Source organism: Balaenoptera physalus, assembly GCF_965194825.1.
Source record: "Balaenoptera physalus genome assembly, chromosome: 2".
Taxonomy (NCBI): domain Eukaryota; kingdom Metazoa; phylum Chordata; class Mammalia; order Artiodactyla; family Balaenopteridae; genus Balaenoptera; species Balaenoptera physalus.
The window spans coordinates 66,899,183-66,926,024 of NC_138883.1; the positions used below are offsets into that span (position 1 = coordinate 66,899,183).

Sequence of the window (26,842 nt, forward strand, 5' to 3'; positions counted from 1 at the left end):
GCCTCCCTTTTTCTAACTACATGTCTGTGTGAGGCTGGAATTTCCTCATCTGTTTCACCCAAAACAACATATTGCAACAGACTGAATGAAAAACTAGACAGGAAAATCTAGCAGTCTTTTGTTAAGTCAGACATATAAATGATTTACAAAAATATAAAGCAATGCCACTTTTCTCACTAATTTTCTACTTCAGAAAATACAGTTTTTTTTCATTAAAATGTATGTTAAGGGGCTTCCCTGGTGGCGCAGTGGTTGAGAATCTGCCTGCCAATGCAGGGGACACGGGTTCGAGCCCTGGTCTGGGAAGATCCCACATGCCACGGAGCAACTGGGCCCGTGAGCCACAACTACTGAGCCTGCGCGTCTGGAGCCTGTGCTCCGCAACAAGAGAGGCCGCGATGGTGAGAGGCCCGCGCACCGCGATGAACAGTGGTCCCCACTTGCCACAATTAGAGAAAGCCCTCGCAGAGAAACGAAGACCCAACACAGTCATAAATAAATAAATAAAAAAGAACGTGAATTTCTAAAAAAAAAATGTATGTTAAGAAGTATGAGTTTGTTGTTACTTTTAATGAATTAATGAACAAGGTTTATTTAATTTCTCAGTTTTAACTCTAACTTGATAAACATCAATAAATATAACCTACATTAGGAAAAACTGAGGGGGATCGTCATTTTTAAGAGCATAAAAGAGGGCTTCCCCAGTGGCGCAGTGGTTGAGAATCTGCCTGACAATGCAGGGGACACGGGTTCGAGCCCTGGTCTGGGAAGATCCCACATGCAGCGGAGCAACTAAGCCCGTGAGCCACAACTACTGAGCCTGCGTGTCTGGAGCCTGTGCTCCGCAACAAGAGAGGTCGCGATAGTGAGAGGCCCGCGCACCGCGATGAAGAGCGGCCCCCACTTGCCGCAATTAGAGAAAAGCCCTCGCACAGAAACGAAGACCCAACACAGCCATAAATAAATAAATAAAATAAATAAATGAAAAATTAAAAATACTTAAACAAACAAAAAAAATAATTAAAAAAAAAAAAAAAGAGCATAAAAGACCCCACCGGCCAAAAAGTTTGAGGAACTACTGCACTATATTATACTATAATGGAACAGTCAGAAGAGTATGAAGAGAAGTAAACAGATTTATAATCTAAATATTAACCATGAAAACACACAAATTTCTGGGAAAAAGTCTCACTTCACCTCTGGTCAAACTCAGGGTTAGGAGGCAGGGAGAGGACTATGGTTTGTTTTGGAGGAAAGGAATAGCTAAGAGGAAAAGCCAACTCTAGGATAAACTTACAGGTTCTCCAGAAAACCCCCAACTCCCCACAGCCCTCAGTTACAGCTACCATTTACCATCTCTGCCTGGAATTACAAAGAAACAGAAGTGGGTAGACAGGAAGGAGGAAGGTTACAGAAATGAGACAAGCCTCAGGCACATTTGAAACATAAACGGCTATTTTAGGGTAGAGGTAGTAGAAGGTGGTAGATTATGTTGTGATTTATAAATGAAACATCCCATACGTATTTTGCTTATGACAGAAGATATCACCCATAGTCTCAATGTCCATTTTTTAACACCAAAATAAAAAAGATAAACATAATCTTTCCATTAATTTTTTTAATATGCCCAAGTCTTTTGCTCTTTTAAGCCTTATCAGGATCCAGGGTTGGCTGGACTACATCACAGAAATATTAGAAGGTCCTCTCCGTTTGCATGGTTCTCTGTTCATAGCTTCATACGGTACTTAGTGTGCTGACATTTCCCATCACTCCCACTGTGAGCGCCTCAAGAATAGTTTACATCTTACTCATCTTTTTTCCCTGGAGCACAGCACAGTACCATTATAGACATACTCAATAAATGATTCCCAAATGATTGATTTCCCAAAGGCCAAATATAAATACTTTATAAAATATATTTCTTCAAGAAGCACAACACAAGTTGTACACGGACGTCTTCAAAATAGTAGTTTAGTAAATTGAAAACTTGGACATACTGTCAAATTTAAAACATAATTTTTAATTCTTATCTTATTTAGCCTCTCTGAAAATGTTGACCGCTTCACCCTAAAACTCCCCCTTGGCTTCCAGGGTGCAGTTTTTTCCTTGTCTTCTTCCTATTTCTCTGGCCACTCCTTCTCAGTTTTTCTCTGATCACCTTAGGTTATCTCCCCCAAATTCTATCCTCAGTCCTATACCATACTTGACTCTCTCTAAAACTCTTTTGTGTTACCGTATCTAAATCAGGATTCCTCAACTCCAGCAGAACTGACATTTTGGACCAGATAATAATTTGTTGTGAGGGGATGTCTTGTGCATTACAGGATATTTAGCAGTATCTCCGGTGTCTATCTACTAGATCCCCCAGTTGTGACAATCAAAAATGTCTCTAGTCATTGCCAAATGCCTCTGGGGGGGTGGGGGGGGGAGGCAAAATCACTCCTGGTTGAGAATCACTGATCTAAACTAACAACTTCAACTATCACCTATATGTATACCACTAACTCCCAAATCTGTATCTCTAGCCCAAACCTCTCTCCTTAACTCTCAACACATTCCAATCACCTGATGACTAACTCTCTTTGGACATCAAATTCAACATAAACCTTAACTCATCACTGTTTTCCTTAAATTTATTCTTTTTTCCTATCTGCTCCATCTTGATGAGTGACACAACTATCTATCCAGTCACTCAACCCAGAAATCCAGAAGCCATCTTAAAGACCTTTTTCTCATTCATATTCAATGAATTACCAAACCCTATTCATTCAATCTCTTGAATACCTCAGTTGGGTCCCTCCCTCTCCATTTCTACTAACACAGACTTAAATCAGGCCTCATTACATCTCACCTGGATCAATGTAATAGCATCTTAATTGGCTCTACCTCTCATCTAGTCCTATTACTGTTCCTCCACAATCCTGCCAAAGCGATCATCCTAGAATTCAAAACTAACAGTGTCACTCCCCTAAAATTCATGATAGCTTCTCATAGCCTTAGAATTACACTTCAGCTCCTCAAACAAGCACAAGAAGGAATTTATGATAGTACCCTGACCTACCTTTCTGGCTTATTCTTGCAACTCACCCACAGACACTCTTCACTTCTGCCATGCCAAACAACTTGCATTCTGTTAACACATGAGAGTCCCTCTGCCTGGACTGTCCTTCTCACCTTCAATCCTCAACCCCTTCTTACAACAAACTCCTGGTTCATCCATTTTTCAAAAGTTAGCTCAAAAATCACCTCCTCCAGGAAGTTTTCCCTAAATTCCCACTTTAGAGTCACCATCTCTGGGTTCACAAAAAAAGGGCTTATACTTCTGTAACAGCATTTACTTATGCTTATGATGCTTACGATCATTAGCTAATGTCTTACTCTAAGCTCCTGAGAGCAAGGATCAAATCTTATTTGAGCTGATAGCCAAAGAACCAAGTATTTCTCATGTCTACTAACTACATAGAAGATACCCAATAAATGTTTGCTAAATAAACGGAAATAATGTCTCCTTCAACATTTCACTTTTGATACAATTGCAAATTTTAAAAGTAGGTCTAAAGTAAGCATAGTTTAACAGCAAACATTTTTATTTTAAGCCAGTGCTAGTTAAGCTACAAGTAACAAAAATTTTAAGGATGCTTTACTTAAATATATATGTGTATATAGATATGTGCGTGTGTATGCTTTTTCAGCCACAGGATCTGTAATAGAAAAAAAACCCAACTGTTGCTCTAATGACTATGGTGCCCACTAAATATTCAAACGGAGCCATCTGAGCTCATGTCCTCCTGATGACTAAGACTGGTATCTCAATTTTTAGTTTCTGTTCTTGTCCAATCTGACAGTAAGAACATTCTTGCTTATGTGAGGCTTCTGGATCAAGTGTACAACACACAGTATCAAACTGTGCAATTGTTTGTTTGAAATAAGAAAGTGGCTTACAGCTGGATCTATCTTTATCTTATAACCAAGAGTTAAAACTTAGCCCTTTTAGCCCTTCTAATAGAATACCAATCCCCGTAATACTACTATGCTTAAAACAAACCAGCATTACATGTCCCCCATAAACCCCAAGCATAAAGAAGCCAAATTTTCAGATCTAGACTTTGATACTCAGCTTCCTGCCTCCATCCCCATTTTTCAGAAGCCCCACATGCATCACCCCAGGCCCTCTTAGCCTCACTCATCTCTCATTCCAGCCACCACTATGGCAACCAGCTCTGCTTGGACTCTGACCAGGGTCACAGAGGAACTATCTGACACTACCTTGCTTCAGGCCTATATACTGTGTGCCTCTCACCTGCCACCCCAAAACTTTTGTGTTGAAGGACGAGACATCGCCAGACACCATAGGTCTCTGCCAGGACTTACTCATACACAGTTCAGAAATGCAGGTGAATTAATACCTCCTGAGGTGAGCCTTTGGTCACTGCAAGATGGATACCATTAGATAAATTGTTCCCCTTTTCTCCCAGATACACTGTCTTGAGGTGGAGTCTACACAATCCCATGCAATCAAGCAAGCTGCCACAGTTAGCGACAGCCAGCTAGATAGCGCATTTTCATATTGGCTCTCCCTCCCTTTCTCCTTCCTCAGCCCGGTTTGGCACTCCCTAATAAATTATTACTCTACAGGGCTCTGCTTTCTGGGGAACCCAGTTTAAGACATTCCACCACTTCAAGAAAAGTTTGTGGTTTGTACACTGCAAGGGAGATCCCAAAGCCCATTAAACCGCAAGCTGCTATTTCTGCTTTCTTTTCCTTAACTGAAAGACCTCAGAGACAGCAGAATAAAATCAAAACCTACCATCACTGCTTCCTCACTCACCATTTCTCCACACCTATCACAAATACCAATCTCCAGAATAAACAGTCTCAAATAAGATCTTTACACTAATACACTCAAATAATAATCTTTGTCCATGCACTATTTTAGCCTGGCAATGTGGATGGTCTGAGGAAAAGAATGATGGTGTACGCTGAGACACTAGTTCCTTCTCCTTTTTCAGGTTGTTCTTAGTCTTAGAGCTGGCATTCTGGACACTGTCCTTTCCATCATGGCCCAAATTCAGGCCCCACAAGACTCTACCCCTTATGAGTAAGCAGATCTGTACTCAACATTTCAAAACTAAAATGTGAGGCAAGACTGGCACTGTCCTACCACACTGAAACAATGTGAGCAACCATTTCACTCCATGTAACATAACTCTCAAAAGTCAAATGCCTTAACCATATAGATTCTTTCTCTTTTCCTAAAAATGGACAAAAGTAGTATAAGACAGCCACTCACATATCACAAAGATTAACTGCTAAGATAACATCTTAAAACTGTCCATATTGTTCATTAAAATATATATATTATGATTGCAAATTAAGTTACTAACATACCCAAAGCAGAAACTAAAATATGCAGCTAATGTACAAGAAATTTAGCAGGAAACTTCTTCATCTATACAACTAAGATTTACTGAGCATCTACTATATAACCAAGCATAAGCGAAACAAATCAAGCCCGAAAGCCTCTGCTCTGTGAATGTTGTATTGCCTAGTAGCGGAGATTTAAAAAATTAAACAGGGGACTTCCCTGGTGGCGCAGTGTTTAAGAATCCGCCTGCCAACGCAGGGGACACAGGTTCAAGCCCTGGTCCGGGAAGATTCCACATGCCGCAGAGCAACGAAGCCTGTGCACCACAACTACTGAGCCTGCGCTCTAGAGTCCGTGAGCCACAACTACTGAGCCCACATGCCACAAGTACTGAAGCCCGTGCACCGAGAGCCCGTGATCCACAATAAGAGAAGCCACCGCAATGAGAAGCCCGCACACTGCAATGAAGAGTAGCCCCTGCTCGCCGCAGCTAGAGAAAGCCCGCGCACAGCAATGAAGACCCGACCCAGCCCTAAATAAAATAAATAAATAATAAATTTCTAAAAATAAATAAATAAAAGTTTTAAAATTAAGACAGATAATTCAAAAACTACCCTTGCAATTGCAATAAGGAGAGTGATGAGTCAGAGAAGGAGTCATGGAAGAAGAAACATTAAAACTGAGACCTGATAGTAGAAACTTGTTGTGGGGCAGGGGTGGAAGACAGCAGAGATGGAAGGTGTCTCAGGCAGAGAAAATAAAACACACGAGGGTCCTCAGCACAGAGCGTGGCATTTTTGAGCAACAGAGGCCACTGTGACTGGTGTTCACTCAACAACAAGGCAAGTTTATTGGAAGTGAGCCTGTAGAAGTAGAGAGAAGACGGAAACCAGATCACAGAGGGCTTTATAACATTGGTAATGTTACAAACGGTAACATAGGTAACAATAGCATTAAGAATTTTGACTATAATAAGCTCTATCACTTTTCGTGACGTGAAAATGTAACTTTGGGCTGCAATTCCTAACAACTTGAAGGCTACTGAAGTTTCCAAACTGAAAATCAGAGGTTTACAGCTAAGCTTGTTAAGTCTCCCAATCAAACATCACTATTCTATTTTCTCCCAGTTCTGTAATGATTGCTCTTTTAAATAACAGATTGATTCACTGGGTCGATACCACAGACACTTATTGAAGAAACCCTGTATTGTTATGTCCAGTACTGATAATATTGCCAGAACAAATCTACCCAATTTTTTTTCCCATTTTTTAAAATTGTGGTAAAACGTACATAACATAAAATTTACCATCTTAATTATTAAGTGTACAGTTCAGTTGTATTAAATATAATGTTGTCCAACCATCACCACCATCCCTCTCCATAACTCTTTTCATCTTATAAAACTGAAATTCTATACCTGTCAAACAATAACTCCCCATTTCCCCCTCCCCCAAGCTCCTGGCAACTACCATTCTACTTTCTGTCTTTATGAAGTTGACTACTCGAAGTACCTCACATAAGGGAAATCATACAGTATTTCTCTTTTTGTGACTGGCTTTATTTCACTTAGCATAACATCCTCATGGTTCATCCATGTTGCAGCTTATGTCAGAATTACCTTTGTAAGGCTGAATAATACTACATTGTATGTATATACCACATTTTGCTTAACCATTCATCCACTGATAGACACGTGGGTAGCTTCCACATTTTAGCTACTGTGAATAATGCTGCTATAAACATGGGTGTACAAAATCTATCCAATCTTGATGAACAAGATGTCATTTCAATCCAATACCCTGTATAAACGCATACCACATAGACAAAATCCAGAATGGAAGTCCAAAAGGAAAGTGAAAAAGATGCCTTATTTCATCGCTTTTTTCTTTTGGTAGCGTGTCTAATTTCTCTTCTCTCTTGCTAGCCTCACCAAATCTAGACCATCAGAACTTTTCATGCCTCTTAGTATAATTTCATTATTAATGACCTCTTGCCTTTTCCCATGGAGTTCCCAATTCACGGATGAATATTCCCCAAATCTTCCACCTTCAAAAGTCACTTTTACATCCTGCTTTCACCGAACTACTTTCCTTTCTAAATGCTTTACTTTCCTGTTAGCCCAAAAAGAAAAAAAAAAGGGGGTGGGGGGGAAGCAGCATATGTTTTATTAAAATATTCCTGTAACTATGAATCAGCAATAATGGGTTCTATTTTAAAACGCAAAAATTTCAGAGACTACGTAAGTAAAAATAGAGTATTATAAATAAAATTGCAAGCTATCTCCGTTCACAATACCTAACAGTAATAAGCTTCTTTTAATTTTTCTCATCTGAGAGAAGATACTGAAAATGTGCTGATAATGTTGAGAAACATTAAATATGATCAAAAGATTAGGAAATAAGAAAACAAACAAACAAACATTTTTTCCAGTCTGGAACTAGACTGGAAAAGAGAATATGAAGTATAAATAGCCTTGAAAGATATAGCCACATTACAAATGTACCCTCCTATTAATCTACACATCTTAAGGGCAGCCCTCTGATATTACTCAAAAAGTGAAGGAGGCATAAAAGGACAGCAATCTTGTCGTGGGGCAGGTGCTAATCAGAAACTCAAAGATGTAAGGACTATTTGACATATACACAGATACATCCGGTCAACACCGTTTGCTGCCATCCTGTGAAAGAAAACAAAAATTAACAGGCAATAGCTACTAAAATACACTTAGTTGTTCTGTAGATAAATAAAGCATTCTTCAATGACTTCATCTGCTGCAGCCCCTGGCTAAGATGGTTTGCAGCAGAGCAAGTAGAACTCCAAAAAGAGGCTGCCTATTCTTCAGCTCAGGACTATCAAAGAAAAAAGGAAAAGGGTTTTACCACACTAAAAAGGTATTTAGTTCAGCCTACTCGATGACCCATGCAAGAAACAATAAGCAAAGGATGGACTTTGGTCTTGATAAAGTAGGGTGATAGGATTCTTCAAAGAACAGATCTCATCTCTGAGATATTTTAAAGATAAAAGTGCCTAAAGCCAGAGCAAACCAAACTTTTTAAGAATCCTTCAACCCTGATTTACACTTTGCTTTAATATTCTAGGTGTAAAAGAGATTGTAAACAAAACCCAGGAAGGCAGCAAGAAAAAAGTTATTTCTATAACCCTGTGATTATGGAATACATCCCAGAATCTTTCCCAAAGATAATCAGAGGAACTCCAGCGTCAGATGAAACCCAAGGGCCCACAAGACAATGACCAGAAGAAGCAAATTATAAATGAGAAGCTTTGGGAGCTCCAACCACTGGATCAGAATTTAATCATCCATGTCAATAACTTCAGTAACACCCCTAACTCTCTGCCTTGGAAGGAAACAAGGTAATTTCAGGAATGAGTAGAATTCACTCTCATTCTTTATGCACTTAAATTATCTTAAAGAAATCTTAGTCACTTCCTGGTAGTTCTTACTGGAGATGAGTGCTGTTATTAAAGGTCATTTGCCCAAGCTGATTTTCCACATTTTCTCTGTCTCATAAGCCCATACACACATTCATTCCTAAACTTGGAAAATACTTAATACCTTAGGACAGAGAGCAGAATACTGTGACATGAGTGCAAAATTTCTAGCCCACAACAAAAGAAAAGTGAATCCTACTCAAAAAAAAGTCTCACAGTCAATCATTAATAATCACTGTGTCATCCTCAATAAAGTTACTTGACATTTCAATTTTAGTAACCTCTCTCCACAGGCCTTAACATTTTCCTACTTTATTAGCTAAGTACACTAAAAGACATTGTTTGGTAAAACTAAGTAGTAAAAAATTCACAAGAATTCTGAAGGTGATTTATCATCACAAAACTGTGAAAGAAAGCAGATTCCTACCAGTAAAAGTCAGTTGAGAAAACTTAGTGAAAAATCCTCAACAAAAAAGAATATTACAGGGCTTCCCTGGTGGCGCAGTGGTTGAGAGTCTGCCTGCCAATGCAGGGGACACGGGTTCGAGCCCTGGTCTGGGAGGATCCCACATGCCGCGGAGCGGCTAGGTCCGTGAGCCACAACTACTGAGCCTGTGCGTCTGGAGCCTGTGCTCCACAACAAGAGAGGCCACTCTAGTGAGAGGCCCGCACACCGCGATGAGGAGTGGCCCCCGCTCACCGCAACTAGAGAAAGTCCTCGCACAGAAACGAAGACCCAACACAGCCATAAATTAATTAATTAATTAATTAATTAATTAAAAAAATAATAATAATCTACTTTAAAAAAAAAGAATATTACATTAACGAATTAACAATACATTTCTGCGTGCAACCACCATTTAATATTCACTCGCAATTTCAGTTTAAAACCTTTCTAGTCAATACTTTCTAGGACTGTACTTTGAAATCTGCATATTATGTTATCTAGAAAGTTAAAAAAGAGAAAAATGACTGGTATTTGTTCTTTAAAAAAAAAAAAAGTTAATCCACACTTAGATGATAATTTCTCAAACTACATATGGATTTTATTCTAAATTCCATTAGGTTCCCAAAGCAACTGGTCACTTGCAGCCACTATAATGTCAACCTGTTGAGGGTTTTGTACAATACTCTTTCTACAAACTGGCTAGACTTTCCATTACCATAATTTTGCATATTAACATAGACAAATCACTATTGTCATTTTAAGCTGATAGAAATATTCCCAACCTAAGAAATCCAAAACTATTATAAACTTAAATTTTTCTTCAATTACTGAATTCACTTCTCTAGAATCAAATGTAAAATTTCCCTTGGTAATCAGGCTAAAATACCGTAAGTACAAGAAGTGTGGTTTCTCTATAGTCTCCTCAAAAAGAAAAAATATATGAGAATGAATCTGTCAACCTTAACATGGAGTTTTAAAATGAACAAGTTGACCAAAACTACATGACCATATGTCTGCTTAAATAATGAAGAGAAAAAGACAATCCTGAAGTCCCACTGCCCCTATGGTTGTCTAGCTAAGTCCAGGAACAGAGGAACATTTATAAAGCTAAGATTCTGCTCACCATTCTATCTCCACAAAATCTGAACTGCTGAAAACAAATCTTTTTTCTTATTGTTAATTAGATAATTCCACGGTGCATTGTGTTTTCTATTATAGAGAGTAATACAGGATAAATTAACTTGACAAAAATGTAAAACTGTCAAAATGATGCCAATTAGTATAATGCTGGCAGGTTTATCTAAGATTCAAAAAACAATTTATAAGATGGGCTTTCAAGAATCCACATTCTTTTAAGTGAATGCCTTAATCATTTAGTTTATTTCTGGGGACTTAAGATCAGCTTGTCAACACACAAAAAAGTATTATTTTCAGGTTTTCCAAGATTTCCAGTAGCTCATTTTTACCAGAAAGCCTATTTAATAGCAGCCAATTTGCAAACATCAAATTTAATATTACAGCTTCAGTAAAACAAGAAGAAAGACATTAAAGTTCACTTCAACTATTTACATTGGCATAGACTGAACAGACTACTTAAGAAAAAACTGACACCAAGGGCTCCATTTTGCTATCACTCATGTGCTACAGGCACTAGTTTTCACATTACTTTAATCAAGAGATAGATATAACAAGTCTATCATTTAAAGTACACAAATTCATTACTCCTTCTTTGTGTAAGTTTGACATTTTGCCTCACGGCACATATTTGCAAACTAAGTATGCACTCCACTAAAAGGGCAAAGAACAAAGAAACTAGAATAACTTAGCTTCCTTAAGTTTATATTTTCACGAAACAAGAAAACAACTAAGTGGGTTCTTGTAATGTAGGACTGCTACGGTCAATTTTATCATCACTAGAGCCTCAAGTTTCCTTCAAAGTGATAGGGAGAAACCTTATTATCTGATAAATGGTTATTCAGAACTTAACGTTGTAACTGATTTCAACAACTACAGCACAAACAAAAGCACCTTGAAGAGCAGACAATGTCTAATTACCTAACTTTTAATGACAACGATAAAAAAAAAAACTTCTATTATGTACACAGAAAATCCAATAAATACCCTGCATTAAATACAGGCATTTTGTCCTAGATTCATGGACAATAAAAGGTCTAATAAGAAACAAAAGAAATTATTCAATTTTATACTCTTACTATAATTAGAAATAAATTTTAATAAACTAATTTCACTGAAAACTATTTTTCAAGAAGAGTTACCAGTTGTTCCAATTTTTCATTTTTTGATCACAGAATTTCCTTGTTCTTAAAGCTTTATATTTAATAGCTTTGTAAGAAAATATAATAACAAGATCAGTAAATATTAAAGATTTACTCAAAAAATTACTCTGTCCTATTGATGGCAGTGAAGGCTGGGGAGAGAAACTAAAATTCTATGGTTTTTTCAAAAACACTTTAAGACAAATATAACAAATATCTGATTAGACAAAATAATTTTCAGCTCTTCTAACACAAATATATTAGATACTTTCTATTCAAATACCCCCATACATTCACACATTTTTATATACAGAGAGGATGATGAGCTGAATTTGACCACTTATGATGTGCCAAGCACTGTGCTTTGAACGGACTACACTTACGGCAACTTCGTAATTGAGCGATTATGTACAGCAATTCTGTCTGGTAAGTACAATTGTTAACGCTATTTACACATGGGGGTGTTGAGGCACGAAGAGGTTGAACAATTCATTCAAAGCGACACGGTTTATCAGTGACAGAGTCAGAATTTAAACCCAGACAGTCTGGCCCCGCATCTGATTTCGGAATTACTATATTATAGTGTGTATAAGGTACACATGGTGCGTGACACAATGCCTGACACTCCGCAGGCACTAAACAGAAGTGTAACTGTTGTCATACTGCTTCTCTCTTTTTTACTTACTCTGTGATAACTCTGGATCTCCTTTCAGATTCATCATCTTCGGAATAGAAGGGCCATACACATCCACATCTAGCAAACCAACAGCCTTTGACTGTAAGAAAACAGAATTTACCGTCAGATTTTTCCCCACTCTTCATCAAAGATAAAGTGCACAAAAACAGCAGGTCTGACTACAGAAAAGACAATTTGCAAAATATTCCAAAATCACAACCTAAACTTTCAAAGCAACAGTAAGGTAAAAGAACATAAACTGCTCAGGGTAAATATTGTTTGTTGGTTTACTAATCTCTTCTAGATAACTGACTAAAGAAATCCACTGCATCCACTTTAAACATTGTGGTTCAGATCTCCCATACACTCACAAACAGACTAAGACCTTTTGATCTGAAAACTAACAAATTACTTGCACACAATGTTAAAATAATGGTTTACAACAGCAAACATAACCCCAGCAAGAAGGAGCATTAACTTTTGGAAAGACCATCTAACACACCAAAGAATACAAAATGAAAGAAAAAAAGCATAGAAACAAGACCATAATTAAAGCAAGTGAGAAATGCTGATGCAAATCTGGCATGGAAATGCTAACGAGGATAGCAGCAGACATAGTACAGAGACAACCTCTTACGTGCCAGTCACAGTTAAAAACCCGAAGTCTTCCAGAGAATTCATAAACAACTAAAACTGTTTTCCTTGATGATCCACCCAGCTGCCCAAGGGCAGAATATCCCGACTGGTCTCTTCACTAGCTGACAGTTAATCAGCAGGTTAACAAAGAAAGACAAACAAAATTCACTATTCCCAAATATGTCTTTTTATTCTTCTCCTCCCACCACCCCCCTGCTCTTTCTTCTTTCACAGATTAAATCAATGTTATTGTTTTTTCTCATATACAAGCAAACAGAATGCTAATACTAACTATATGCCTTTGAGTTATGTTTCCCCAAGACATACAACTCTCCCCGCTCTCTCCCTGTATCCTGGCAAGATAAAACTCTTAACCTCTCAAAAAAAATTTTTTTAAACTAAACAATCTCTCATCTTCCATGTTATCTACCTATTTCCAGATACAAAATTACTTTTTAAACCTCACTGTCTGGTTCCTATAAATAGACAAAACAAGGTACATTCAAATTTATGTCCCTAACTTTACAGTGACTCAAACTGCAATTCTAAGAAAATCATTTAATGTCCCTGTGTGACTCACAGAGGATTGGGATTAATATCTCCCTCTACCAAAAATCTCAGCTTACTGTAAAATAAATGAGAAAGGAGGAAGGACACATTACCTTTAATAGAATGGTGATATATAAAATTTGGGTTTAATACTTTAAAAAAATCATTTGTAGTGTTAGTTTCCAGCTTTCTCATCAAAAGTAGGTATAATACCACCTTACAGGGTAGCTATGAGGAGTCAATGAGAAATGTAAATAAAATCCTTACCAGAGTGCCTGGCACCCCGGAGGAATTCAAGTGGTGGGGAGGTATAATCAGGGAAAGTCTAGGTGTCTATTTGGGTGATTTAGGATGGCATGTTTTTAGAGATTCTGATTTGTCCACAGAGCTGGCTGTGGAAGCCTAGTTTATGCAGGTTCTTAATATAACATTGCTGATTAACTTCCCTCCATCCTTTTCTTCCTCCCTCCTTCCCTGTGTCCCTCTTTCCCTTTCTCTTTCCTCATTTCCTACTGATCTTCATACCTTTCTCTCCTCTGTTTCCCTTTTGATGTATGTAAGCATTGGTACTAAATTTAGGTCAGTCAGTAGCTTTAAAAAGGTAGGAACATTCATTGAGAAATTCTCACTGATTTTAACTCCTTTTTAAACCACAAAGAAAAGAATTTAGTTGAATTAAAAATAGAATTAAATTCACTACAGATAAAAACATTTTCAAATGAGGGGGCCTAAAACCTTAAGAAATGTGGATCATTGTTAACTATTATCTATGGGTCTGCTAATGCTATAACTATCACCTCTTTTCCATATCTTTTCTTGTGACACCTACAAAATTAATGCAACCATAAAATAATAATAATGCCAATAAAAACAAAAAATATTCTAAGATTCTTTTTCCTTGCTCTCATTTATATTAATGTTGTTTTAAAATAACGTGAAAGGGTTAGGTCTCAGTTTTCAAATTAATCTTCTAAAAATACCTGTCAAGTAAATTTAAATTTATGTTTTCATGAAACAAGAAAACAACTAAGTGGGTGCTTGCAATGGAAGACTGCTAGGGTCAATTTTATCATCACTAGATCTTCAAGTTTCCTTCAAAATGTTAGGGAGAGTTTATCTATCATCTATCTGTCCTGTCTTCTATAAGAAAACCATGCTTGTCTAAAAGTGAGTCCTTGGCATCATGGGGTAAGACAAAACTGAAGATCTGCCCTAAAATTTGCTGTGGTAGGAATGGATTTTACATATACCTAGATAGCTGCTACTACACATTATCACATAAGAATAAAGAGGGCAGGGAGGGAGATCACAAGATGATGGAGTTCCTCTATTTCCTGGAGAATGGAACTAAGAATAATGGACAATCCTCTATGTGTTAGGTTCTCTGCATACTCTACAAGTCTCTACTGACCAACTAAATTTAGTACCAGTGCTTACATATACCAAAAAGGAAACAGAGGAGAGAAAGGTATTGAGACAGGAAGGAAAGGGGGCAGGGCACAACCATTAAAAAAATTACACAACCATTAAGAAGAAAAGGATATGACCAAAACTGATTAGAACCTACTAGGCCCAAGATAGCAGAAGATTTGACTTCCAGTATACCTTGAGCCTCATTATAATACATTAGCATATGCTAAATGACATACCCACAGGTGCCATGAGAGTTCCGAGGCCAACTGTAAAAGGCCAAAAAGTAGGTGGTGTCCCAACTCCTGGAAATTAGAATATTCCTCCCACTGATTAGCATACGAAATTACCCAGCCCATAAAAACTAACCACCCCCTCACAGCCCAGCACCACTCACTTTTCAAGAGGACTCCATGTCCTGGGGCCATCTCTCACCTTCTAAGATGGAGTGTGTCTCTGTCTAAATAAACCTGCTTTCATTTTACTATGGCTCGTTTGCTCTTGAACTTTTTCCTGCACAAAGTCAAGGACTCTCACTTGGTGGCCCATCCCAGAGACTCACCCAAGAGCTGGGACATGACCAGGCTCTCACACCCCATTTTTCCTGCAACACACAAAGGTCAGCAGGAGGAGAGGAAAGAGAAAGGGAAAGAGGGACACAGGGAAGGAGGGAGGAAGAAAAGGATGGAGGGAAGTTAATCAGCAATGTTATATATTAAGAACCTGCATAAACTAGGCTTCCACAGCCAGCTCTGTGGACAAATCAGAATCTCTAAAAACATGCCATCCTAAATCACCCAAATAGACACCTAGACTTTCCCTGATTATACCTCCCCACCACTTGAATTCCTCCGGGGTGCCAGGCACTCTGGTAAGGATTTTATTTACATTTCTCATTGACTCCTCAGAGCTACCCTGTAAGGTGGTATTATACCTACTTTTGATGAGAAAGCTGGAAACTAACACTCAAAATGATTTTAAGTATTCTTTCTTAGAATGAAGCAGAATGGAAAGTTAAACACAAAAATATGAACCACATAAACCTCCACCATAACTTGAACATGCTCTGTCTACAAAAGACTTAGATAAAAAGCAGGATCAGCATGATTCTCCCTAAAGGGCCAAATTATAGGAAATATTTTGAGAGGACCTTCAAGATGGCAGAGGAGTAAGATGTGGAGATCACCTTCCTCCTCAAAAATACATTAGAAATACATCCACATGTGGAACAACTCCTACGAAACACCTACAGAACGCTGGAAGAAGACCTCAGACTTCCCAAAAGGCAAGAAACTCCCCCACGTACCTGGGTAGAGCAAAAGTAAAAAGAAAAAACAGACAAAAGAATAGGGACAGGACCTGCACCAGTGGGAGGGAGCTGTGAAGGAGGAAAGGTTTCCACACACTAGGAAGCCCCTTCACTGGTGGAGACAGGGTGTGGGCGGGAGGGAAGCTTCGGAGCCATGCAGGAGAGCGCAGCAACAGGGGTGCGGAGGGCAGAGCAGAGAGATTGCCGCACAGAGGATCGGTGCCGACCAGCACTCACCAGCCCGAGAGGCTTGTCTGCTCACCTGCCGGGGCGGGTGGGGGCTGGGAGCTGAAGCTCCGGCTTCAGAGGTCGGATCGCAGGGAGAGGAGTGGGGTTGGCTGCGTGAACACAGCCTGATGGGGGCTAGTGCGCCACAGCTAGCCGGGAGGGAGTCCAGGAAAAAGTCTGGACCTGCCGAAGAGGCAAGAGACCATTGTTTCCTGGTGCGCGAGGAGAGGGGATTCAGAGCACCGCCTAAATGAGCTCCAGAGACGGGCACGAGCCACGGCTATCAGCGCAGACACCAGAGACGGGCATGAGACGCTAAGGCTGCTGCTGCAGCCACCAAGAAGCCTGTGTGCAAGCACAGGTCACTATCCACACTTCCCCTCCTGGGAGCCTGTGCAGCCCGCCACTGCCAGGGTCCTGGGATCCAGGGACAACATCCCCGGGAGAACGCACGGCACACCTCAGGCTGGTGCAACGTCATGCTGGCCTCTGCCGCTGCCGCAGGCTCACCCCGCATTCTGTACTCCTCCCTCCCCCCAACCTGAGTGAGCCAGCGCTCCCTAATCAGCAGCTACTTTAACCCGGTCCTGTCTGGGCGGGAACAGACGTCCCTCAGGTGACCTACATGCAGATGCAGGGCCAAATCCAAAGCTGAACTCCAGGAGCTGTTCGAACAAAGAACAGAAAGGGAAATCTCTCCCAGCAGCCTCAGAAGCAGCGGATTAAATCTCCACAATCAACTTGATGTACCCTGCATCTGTGGAATACCTGAATAGACAACGAATCATCCCAAAATTGAGGCAGTGGAGTTTGGAAGCAACTGTAGACTTGGGGTTTGCTGTACGCAACCGACTAGTTTCTGATTTATTTGGTTATCCTAGTTTAGTTTTTAGTGCTTGTTATCACTGGTGGATTTGTTTATTGGTTTGGTTGCTCTCTTCTTTTTTTTTGTTTTAATTACTTTTTAAAATTTTTTATTTTAATAATATTTATTTTTTTATCTTTTTATTTTAATAACTTTATTTTATTTTACCTTTTTTTTCTTTTTCTTTCTTTCTTTTATTTCTCCCTTTTCTTCTGAGCCGTGTGGCTGACAGGGTCTTGGTGCTCCGGCCAGGTGTCAGGCCTGAGCCTTGGAGGTGAGAGAGCCGAGTTCAGGACACTGGACCACCAGAGACCTCCTGGCCCCATGTAATTATCAATCGGTGAGAGCTCTCCCAGAGATCTCTGTCTCAACACTAAGACCCAGCTCCACTCAATGACCAGCAAGCTCCAGTGCTGGACACCCCATGCCAAACAACTAGCAAGACCAGAACACAACCCCACCCATTAGCAGAGAGGCTGCCTAAAATCATAATAAGTTCACAGACACCCCAAAACACACCACCAGATGCGGTCCTGCCCACCAGAAAGACAAGATCCAGCCTCATCTACCAGAAAACAGGAGCCAGTCCCCTCTACCAGGAAGCCTACACAACCCACTGAACCAACCTTACCCACTGGGGGCAGACACCAAAAACAACGGGAACTACGAACCTGCAGCCTGCGAAAAGGAGACCCCAAACACAGTAAGTTAAGCAAAATGAGAAGACAGAGAAATACGCAGCAGCTGAAGAAGCAAGGTAAAAACCCACCAGACCAAACAAATGAAGAGGAAATAGACAGTCCACCTGAAAATGAATTCAGAGTAATGATAGTAAAGATAATCCAAAATCTTGGAAAACAAGACAAAAAGGCAACCCTCAGAATGGGAGAAAATATTTGCAAACGAAGCAACTGACAAAGGATTAATCTCCAAAATATACAAGCAGCTCATGTGCTGAATATCAAAAAAACAAACAACCCAATCCAAAAATGGGCAGAAGACCTAAATAGACATTTCTCCAAAGATATACAGATTGCCAACAAACACATGAAAGGATGCTCAACATCACTAATCATTAGAGAAATGCAAATCAAAACTACAATGAGGTATCACCTCACACCAGTCAGAATGGCCACCATCAAAAAATCTACAAACAGTAAATGCTGGAGAGCGTGTGGAGAATAGGGAACCCTCTTGCACTGTTAGTGGGAATGTAAATTGATACAGCCACTATGGAGAACAGTATGGAGGTTCCTTAAAAAACTAAAAATAGAATTACCATACGACCCAGCAATCCCACTACTGTGCATATACCCTGAGAAAACCATAATTTAAAAAGAGTCATGTACCACAATGTTCACTGCAGCTCTATTTACAATAGCCAGGACATGGAAGCAACCTAAGTGTCCATCGACAGATGAATGGATAAAGACAATGTGGCACATATATACAATGGAATATTACTCAGCCATAAAAAGAAACGAAATTGAGTTATTTGTAGTGAGGTGGATGGACCTAGAGTCTGTCATACAGAGTGAAGTAAGTCAGAAAGAGAAAAACAAATACCGTATGCTAACACATATATATGGAATCTTAAAAAAAAAAAAGGTTCTGATGAACCTGTGGGCAGGACAGGAATAAAGACACAGACGTAGAGAATGGACTTGAGGACACGCAGAGTGGGAAGGGTAAGCTGGGACAAAGTGAGAGAGTGGCATGGACATATCTACACTACCAAATGTAAAACAGATAGCTAGTGGGAAGCAGTCGCAGAGCACAGGGAGATCAGCTCGGTGCTCTGTGAGCACCTAGAGGGGTGGGATAGGGAGGGAGGGAGGAAGATGCAAGAGGGAGGGGATATGGGGATATATGTATATGTATAGCTGATTCACTTTGTTATACAGCAGAAACTAACACAACAATGTAAAGCACTTATACTCCAATAAAGATGTCAAAAAAAAGAAAAGGGAAATATTTTAAGCCTTGTGGATCATTTGATCTGCAGCTATTCAACACTGCCATTGTAGCACCAAGGCAGCCATAGACAACATGTAAATGAATGAGCATGGCTATGTTCCAATAAAACTATTTACAAATACAGGCAGGATTTAGTCCACAGGTCATAGTTTGCCAATGCTGATTTAGAAAATAAGCTTTTTCATGACAAAGTTATTCAATCACCCAACAATGTAATTTTTGTAAAGCCAAGAGCAGACAGGACACAATCATCTCTTTTAGTGTCAGAGGAGCTACCTCAGTAAAGATCTACTTCCTCATCCTTAATTGGCTAGTTTTCAAAAATAATAAAGAGCACATTTTTCAGGCTGTTTCACTGGAACTAAGTTAGCATGTCTGGCTTTAATTTTATATATTGTGAATAAAATCAGTGTCCATAAGTAGAAACACCAAACCCTGTATTAATTAAAGCATACTGTACTTTGATTTTGGCACAGCTACTGACTGATAAAATTACCACAAGTACAAAAAGCAGCCTACACATATTTTCAAGTCTAGAATTCAGTAACGTTCAAAAGATGCCAAATAAACCCCATTTGTTTTTCATAATTTACTCCATTATTTTTAAATAGGCTCCTATTTTAAGTGTATAAACAGTTTTTCAATTTAAACTTTCAAACAGTTTTATATTGTAGGAAAATAAATGAGCAAGGTAGAGGCTATAAATAAACATATGCAGCTGGGTATCCAACTAACTAAATTTTGTGAATTCTTTCCAACTTATTCCGCCTAAAATAATTATATTTAGTCAAGAAAACTCCAATTAGGGTTTTCTTTATCATTAATTTCAGCCAGGCCCAAAAGAATAATCACCACAAAAGCCTCACCAAATACACAACAGATACAGAAAATGATTATTAGCAAATATAACTATAAATGTACTATTGTAAAGTAGGATTGCCATCTTTAATGTCACCATAAACTTAACCCAATATGTTGGTACCCTTTTTTCTGACTCTCCTGCAGTACTCAAAGTCTAACAGATGACAAAAACAAGACAGATCAAACCCCAACATACTAGATTTTGGGATTTGTTTCCTTATAATTCATAATACCCTGTGAGACCTGTAAAAGGTGGCAGAATTATTCAGAGTGATTATACTATTTCATTACCACTGCATGAAAGCTGCAATTTGAGAGCCTACAAGTCCTATTTTTTGTGTGTTGGATTTCAAAGGCACTGACAAGAGTTTTGATACTGCTTTGTTCTTCCAACAGAATTTACACTAAAGAAGATTGTAAAGCTTCATAATGCTCTTTTTATCCATGTCATGTGCTAACAGAACCCATCAAAACAACGTCTTAGAGTGGCCCACCCCATTGTTTGTAAGTAAACATTCATTTAAGATTAAGACCTACTCAAATGTGTCCTTTCCATAGAGGTATCCAGTTAAGAATCACATGAGTCTCTACACATTACATTACACTTAATCTTGGACTGGCAACTGGGATTTACTCAATTTAAAGTTGAATCAAGCCTCTACTTTCTTCTCTCTCTAGCTAGCTTTAAATCAAGCTGCCGTTCACAAGAATTTTAATCTCTCAGTAGAGAAAAATATGTTTCTTAATTCTATTACCTAATGTTAAATAAGAATCTGAATGTCAGAAGAAGTAATGGTTGGACAAAGTGATAAGAGAACAATTTCCTACTACTTATCAAAGGACTGTCTAAATCTTCAATTTCAGTCAAGAAAGAAAGAGGAACAAGGACAACATAAAGGAAAAAGTTCACGTGGCTGGACAGAGGGCAAACAGAGATGAGCTCATGAAAAGTACAGAAGAATCTCAAATGATAAACTGTAAACAAGCTGGAAAAGTAGAAATGGAAGAGTATCAAATTAAAGACTATTTTAGAACAACAAAAACAAACAAACAAAAAAACACCTAAGAGATCATCTTAGTCTTCTGACCACTTTTTAGTGAAGAAGAAACAGGCCCAGAGATAAATGTCATAGCTGGATCTAGCTTCCAAATCTCTTTCCCACATACCATAAAGCCTAACTGTTAACAGCCACTAACCATTCCCCTTTGTCTCTCTCATCTCATCCCCTACTATTTTTCCCCTTTTCACTCCACTCCAGACACCCTGCTCCCTGCAGTATATTTAACACACCAGGTATGCACCTGCTTTAGGACTTTTGTAGATGCTGTTCCTTCAGCCAAGAAACCATCCCCCCAGGTATCCACCTGGTTCTCTCCATCAGTTCCTTCAAGTCTTGATTCAAACATCACCACGTAGTGAGGCCTTCACTGGTCACTCTAACTAAAACTGCAACTCCCTCATCATAACACTGCATATTTCCTACTCCCCTTCCTGCTTTTTCTTTCTTCTTAGCACCTATATCAATATTTAACATACTATATATTTACTTATTTATCTTGTTTATTGTGTCTCCCCACTAGAATGTTAATTTCACTAGGGTAAGGAATTTTGTATGTTTTATTCATTGCTGTACCTAGAATCTAGAACAACAGGCAGTCGTGGAGAGACTCTTGTCTATCTCAAGAAATTCTGATTCAGTAGGTCTGGGCTGGGGTCCAACAAACTGCATTGTAACACTCTAGGGTATAAGATGACCACAATGTGAAAAACAGTAATATAGATAGTATGGAAAGGCAAAGATGAAAATTTGCTGTAAGGCCCCACGTCTTGGGACCAGCAGGACCAGAGGAACAGTGATCTACAGTCATCAACAGTAACAATGAAGAGGTTTTTTTTTTTTAACTATAAAAAAGTAGTTCACATTCTGCCATATGGGTAAATAGTCAGTCACATATTGCATGGGACGTATGCATATAAAAAATTATTCGCTGTTTATCTAAAATTCAAATTTAATTGAGTGGGTGTCCTATATTTTTATTTGCTAAATCTAGCAACCCTACCCTGGCATCTCTTCTCAACAGTGCAGTGAGAATGATTCAGAGTTGAAACATAAGTCAGATCATGTCTGCTCAAAACCCTTCACTGACACCCCCTCCTGCATTTCACTCATGAAAAGCCAAAGTCCTTATGACAATTCACCAGACCCCACAAAATCTATCCAGCTCCCCAGACCCCTGCCTCCCAGCCCTGTTAACTTTCCTCACCTATTACTCCAGTCCACTTCTTACGCCAGGGGCCACAGTGGGCTTTTCACTATTCCTTGAATAATAAGCTAGACATGCTCCCACATAGGAGCCTTTGAACTGGCTGTTCCTTTTGCCTGACACAATCTTCCCACAGATATTCACACAGACTACACTCTCACCTTCTTCAAGTTTCTGCTCAAATGTCGTATTTTCAGTGGAGCTCACCCTATATTGAAGTGCGAACCCACCCTCACACACCAGCACTTTCCCTCCCCCTTATTTCAGACTACTTTTATCACTTTCTAACATACTATTTAACTTACTTATGATGTCTAATATCTATTTATTGTAAACTCCATAAGGGTAAGGATATCTCCAAGCACCTTAAACAGTAATCATAAAATAAATATCCATTTAATGAATGGATGGATGAATGGATGAACTAATGAATGAATGAACAAACCTCCACTTGTTCCTCTGTAGAGTATCAGGGTTGATTACTATATGATCCCTACGGCCCCTCTTAAGCTCTAACATTCTACGAGTTCATGAAATTCCCTCTCCTAATACCTCTAACCTCTCCTAATACCTCTCCTATACCTCTCCTAATACCTCTAACGTTTTAAGTTATAGGATTCAAAATTAACTAATGTAGGTAAAGTTTAAAATATTCTGGTGTTAAAGAAAGGGTCATAAATTTCCTTGCAGTCTATTCCTAACCACCACTTTTCCCCCAAGAAAATCCAATGTCATCTTCATTTTTCTACTGATCTCAACTCCAGAAAAATGGAACTTCATGGAATAAAATCTAGTGCAAAGACTGGCTATAGTGGGCTGCTGTAAAAAAAATATATGATAAGAGTACACTACCTTAAAAAAAAAAAAGGACACTACCTAAATCTTTGAAAACTAAAGACACAATCCGGTATGAAAGGGCTCATTAAAAATAGGGCAATTTTTTGGGCTTCCCTGGTGGCGCAGTGGTTGAGAATCTGCCTGCCAATGCAGGGGACACGAGTTCGAGCCCTTGTCTGGGAAGATCCCACATGCTGCGGAGCAACTGAGCCCGTGAGCCACAACTACTGAGCCTGCGCGTCTGGAGCCTGTGCTCCGCAACAAGAGAGGCCACGATGGTGAGAGGCCCGCGCACCGCGATGAAGAGTGGCCCCCACTTGCCGCAACTAGAGAAAGCCCTCGCACAGAAACGAAGACCCAACATAGCAATCAATCAATCAATCAATAAAATAAAAGAAAAAAAAATAGGGCAATTTTTAAACCTGCTCACTGTCAAGATTAGGTTCAATCCAGGGTTTTGGGTGTGTGTGTGTGTGTGTGTGTGTGTGTGTGTGTGTGTATTTCTTCTTTAACAAGAAGAATTCCCTTAAGTCCCACATTTTCATCTAGTAAGTAACAGAGAAAGTAAATGAGGAGTAAAACAACTAAGATTACGAAAAGAAAAACCCTAAATCTTTGGCCTTTTAATTAAAGGGGAAAAAAAGTATTGATGCGCTTAGTAAGTAGTCTTCAAAATCAGAGAAAAATTAGGAAGCCTTCTATCACCATGGTAATACAAATGCAGAAAAAGATACTTCTAGATACTAACCCCTAAAAATAACAGTCATCTTATCTGCAATATCAACCAGCCACTTTTTTGACAGAATCTAAGCCTTAAGACCTAGAGACCTAACCAAACAAGAACCTTTCCCAAATCAGACAAGGTACTGCAGCAAAAGCACTGAAAACCAACATCGATTCCTTCGGAATGTCCTTAACTAAACTGCTGTGCAGGGAAGAGCATTCACAATTCTGATAGCAGCTCTTGCAAATAAAAGCAATGCAGCAACCACAGGAATCAGATGTAAACAGAGCACCTGATATACCCTCCAGACTCAAAATCACAGGAGCCAAGCAGCTGGTTTTAAAACCCATGTCTTCATGTGCCCTCTGCTCTCTTCTCAGCTACCCTTCTAACACTGCCCTACCGAGGATTTAGGGGCCTCCTTATTCCTCAAGGAGGTGTGATGGGGGAAATAAATTACTGAGAAAAAAAAATTGAGAAAGGAAAAATGAATTGGTGAGAGCCAAGTTAGGGAGGAAGGGGAGAATAATTAAGAAAAAAAGACAGACTGTTCTGTAAGAAAGATCTGGATAACTTCTTATTGTACAGAATCAGGTCATGAAATTCAAAGGATGTGTACCAGTTTTGCCACCAATATGTTACAAACTAAATGAAACTAAGGAAGAATATACTAAATGTAAAATTTGGGTAACTGTTCTCTTTCTAACTCACAACAAATTCAGCAACTTCCATTCCATCCCAAAGTGAGAGAACGAATTACTGGCAGCAAGCTGCACTTTACCAAAAGAAATTTAAAAGGTAGGCCAAAGGGTGCTGAGAAGGAAACACACAGCCAACAGCTTCTTAAGAGCTATTCAAAACAAAATTGCTACTGCTTCTAATGGGAAATTTCAAAGCATATTGTGCATAATGCTTTCTACCTAAAACCATACAGAAAATAGAGGGGAAAAGCAGTTTGGGGCTTCTACCTTCTGAAAATTACCTTATAAAACCGTACTGTTATTTTATTGTGCTTGGTAAGTGCGGTGCGTGTGTCTGTGTGCTTATGGAGGAGGAGGAAGAGTAAGTAAGGAAAAATTCCGAATACAAGATTGGCTTTAGAGTCTAGTTACATACTCCCAACCCTCCGTTACACAATTGATTTTTAAAAAAAAACACACGGCCTTATCTTTCACTTTATTATTTGACATTAAGTTTCTTCTTTTTTTATTTTATTTATTTATTTATTTATGGCTTTGTTGGTCTTCGTTTCTGTGCGAGGGCTTTCTCTAGTTGCGGCAAGTGGGGGCCACCCTTCATCGCGGTGCGCGGGCCTCTCACTATCGCGGCCTCTCTTGTTGCGGAGCACAGGCTCCAGACGCGCAGGCTCAGCAACTGTGGCTCACGGGCCCAGTTGCTCTGTGGCATGTGGGATCTTCCCAGACCAGGGCTCGAACCCGTGTCCCCTGCATTGGCAGGCAGATTCTCAACCACTGCGCCACCAGGGAAGCCCCAACATTAAGTTTCTTACTCAGTACACTGAATTATTCTTATAAAAGATACCAGAGAAGGAGACACACATGTCTCAAGTCAATTAATACTATTTATATACATTAGTGGTGACCTGTTAGCAAGCAAAACTGTTTATATATTCCATAAAAATGTATGAACCTTGAGGATTTAGATAATTCAGTTAATCACAGATGCAGCCATATCATGAGTGAAATAAACAATTGTATTGTATTCAAATATTTATATAACTACACAACAAATAAAAATAAAGTTCAAAAACTATGGAAAACCCTCAAGGTACCATTATGATCATCAAGTATAAAATGATGTATTACCTAAACCCAAGGAAGTTATATTTATACAATTAATTTCAATTACATACCTACTGCAATATACAATATACTTTATATGGTTTTTACAGTATATATTTTTTGCATTATTTTTTGTGGCTGAGTAGTATTCCACTGGATATATATCTTCTTTATCTATTCATCTATTGATATTAATGGATACTTAGGTTGCTTCCATATCTTGGCTTTTGTAAATAATGCTGCTATGAACACTGGGGTGTGCACATTTTTTCAAATTAGTGTTTTTGTTTTCTTGGAATATATACCCAGCAGTGAAATTGCTGGATCATATGATCGTTCTATTTTTAGTTTTTTGAGGAAACTTCATACTGTTTTCCACAGTGGCTGCACCAATTTACATTCCCACCAACAGTGTGCAAGGGTTCCCTATTCTCCACAACCCTTGGTGCAATATTTTTAAGTGAGGATCAATAACAAATGTTTTTCAAAATATTAACACCTAACTTGAAGTTCAAAAATGGTTAATCTATTAATTCTATTCCCAAGTAGCAAAAATGTTTTTTTGATAAATGAAAAACAACGTTACTTAATACCATATAGGGACTTCCCTGGTGGTCCAGTGGCTAAGACTCCACGCTCCCAACAATGGAGGGGGCCTGGGTTCAATCCCTGGTCAGGGAACTAGATCCCACATGCTGCAACTAAAGATCCCGCATGCCTCAGCCAGATAAATAATTTTTTTTTTTAAATACCATATGACTCACATAAGTAATTATTATTTTTAGGATTTTTTAAAAATAACTAACTTATTAAAGGCATAGTAGAATGCACGAAAAAGCTACCTGGGATTTGCATCACTAAACAGATGGGCGATTGTAGCTAAGTTACTAACCTCACCAAACCTCAGTTTTCTTACCTACAAAATAAAGATTAAGAAGATACATACCTTACAGGATTTTTGTGAGACCGCAGAACAGTGTGAATTTGTGAAACTTAAAGAACAGTTAACAGTTATATAGAACTATAAGCCAGGTACTTCCTAAATACTGTAGGTATGTTAGCTTATGTAATCCTCACAACTACTTCATGAGGCAGGTGTACACTATAATGTCAAGGCACGCAAAGATTAGTAATTTACCTAAAGTCACACAGCTATAAGTGCAG

At 39.0% G+C, this 26,842-nt stretch overlaps 1 protein-coding gene and 1 long non-coding RNA gene across 8 annotated transcripts in view; one reads left to right on the plus strand and one right to left on the minus strand.

Moving 5' to 3' along the window:
- Positions 1 to 26,842, minus strand: part of NUBPL (NUBP iron-sulfur cluster assembly factor, mitochondrial) — a 329,428-nt gene that overhangs the window by 173,884 nt on the left and 128,702 nt on the right. For all 7 annotated transcript variants that reach the window (XM_082452222.1, XM_082452223.1, XM_082452220.1 and 4 more), the window contains one exon: positions 12,225 to 12,315. In XM_082452222.1, the coding sequence (XP_082308348.1) occupies positions 12,225 to 12,315 (91 nt within the window). The remainder of the gene's footprint in view (positions 1 to 12,224; positions 12,316 to 26,842) is intronic.
- The window catches only part of LOC309656168, a 130,737-nt gene continuing 104,432 nt past the window's right edge, over positions 538 to 26,842 (plus strand). The window contains exon 1 of the long non-coding RNA XR_014261198.1: positions 538 to 856. This is a non-coding gene — a long non-coding RNA (uncharacterized lncRNA). The remainder of the gene's footprint in view (positions 857 to 26,842) is intronic.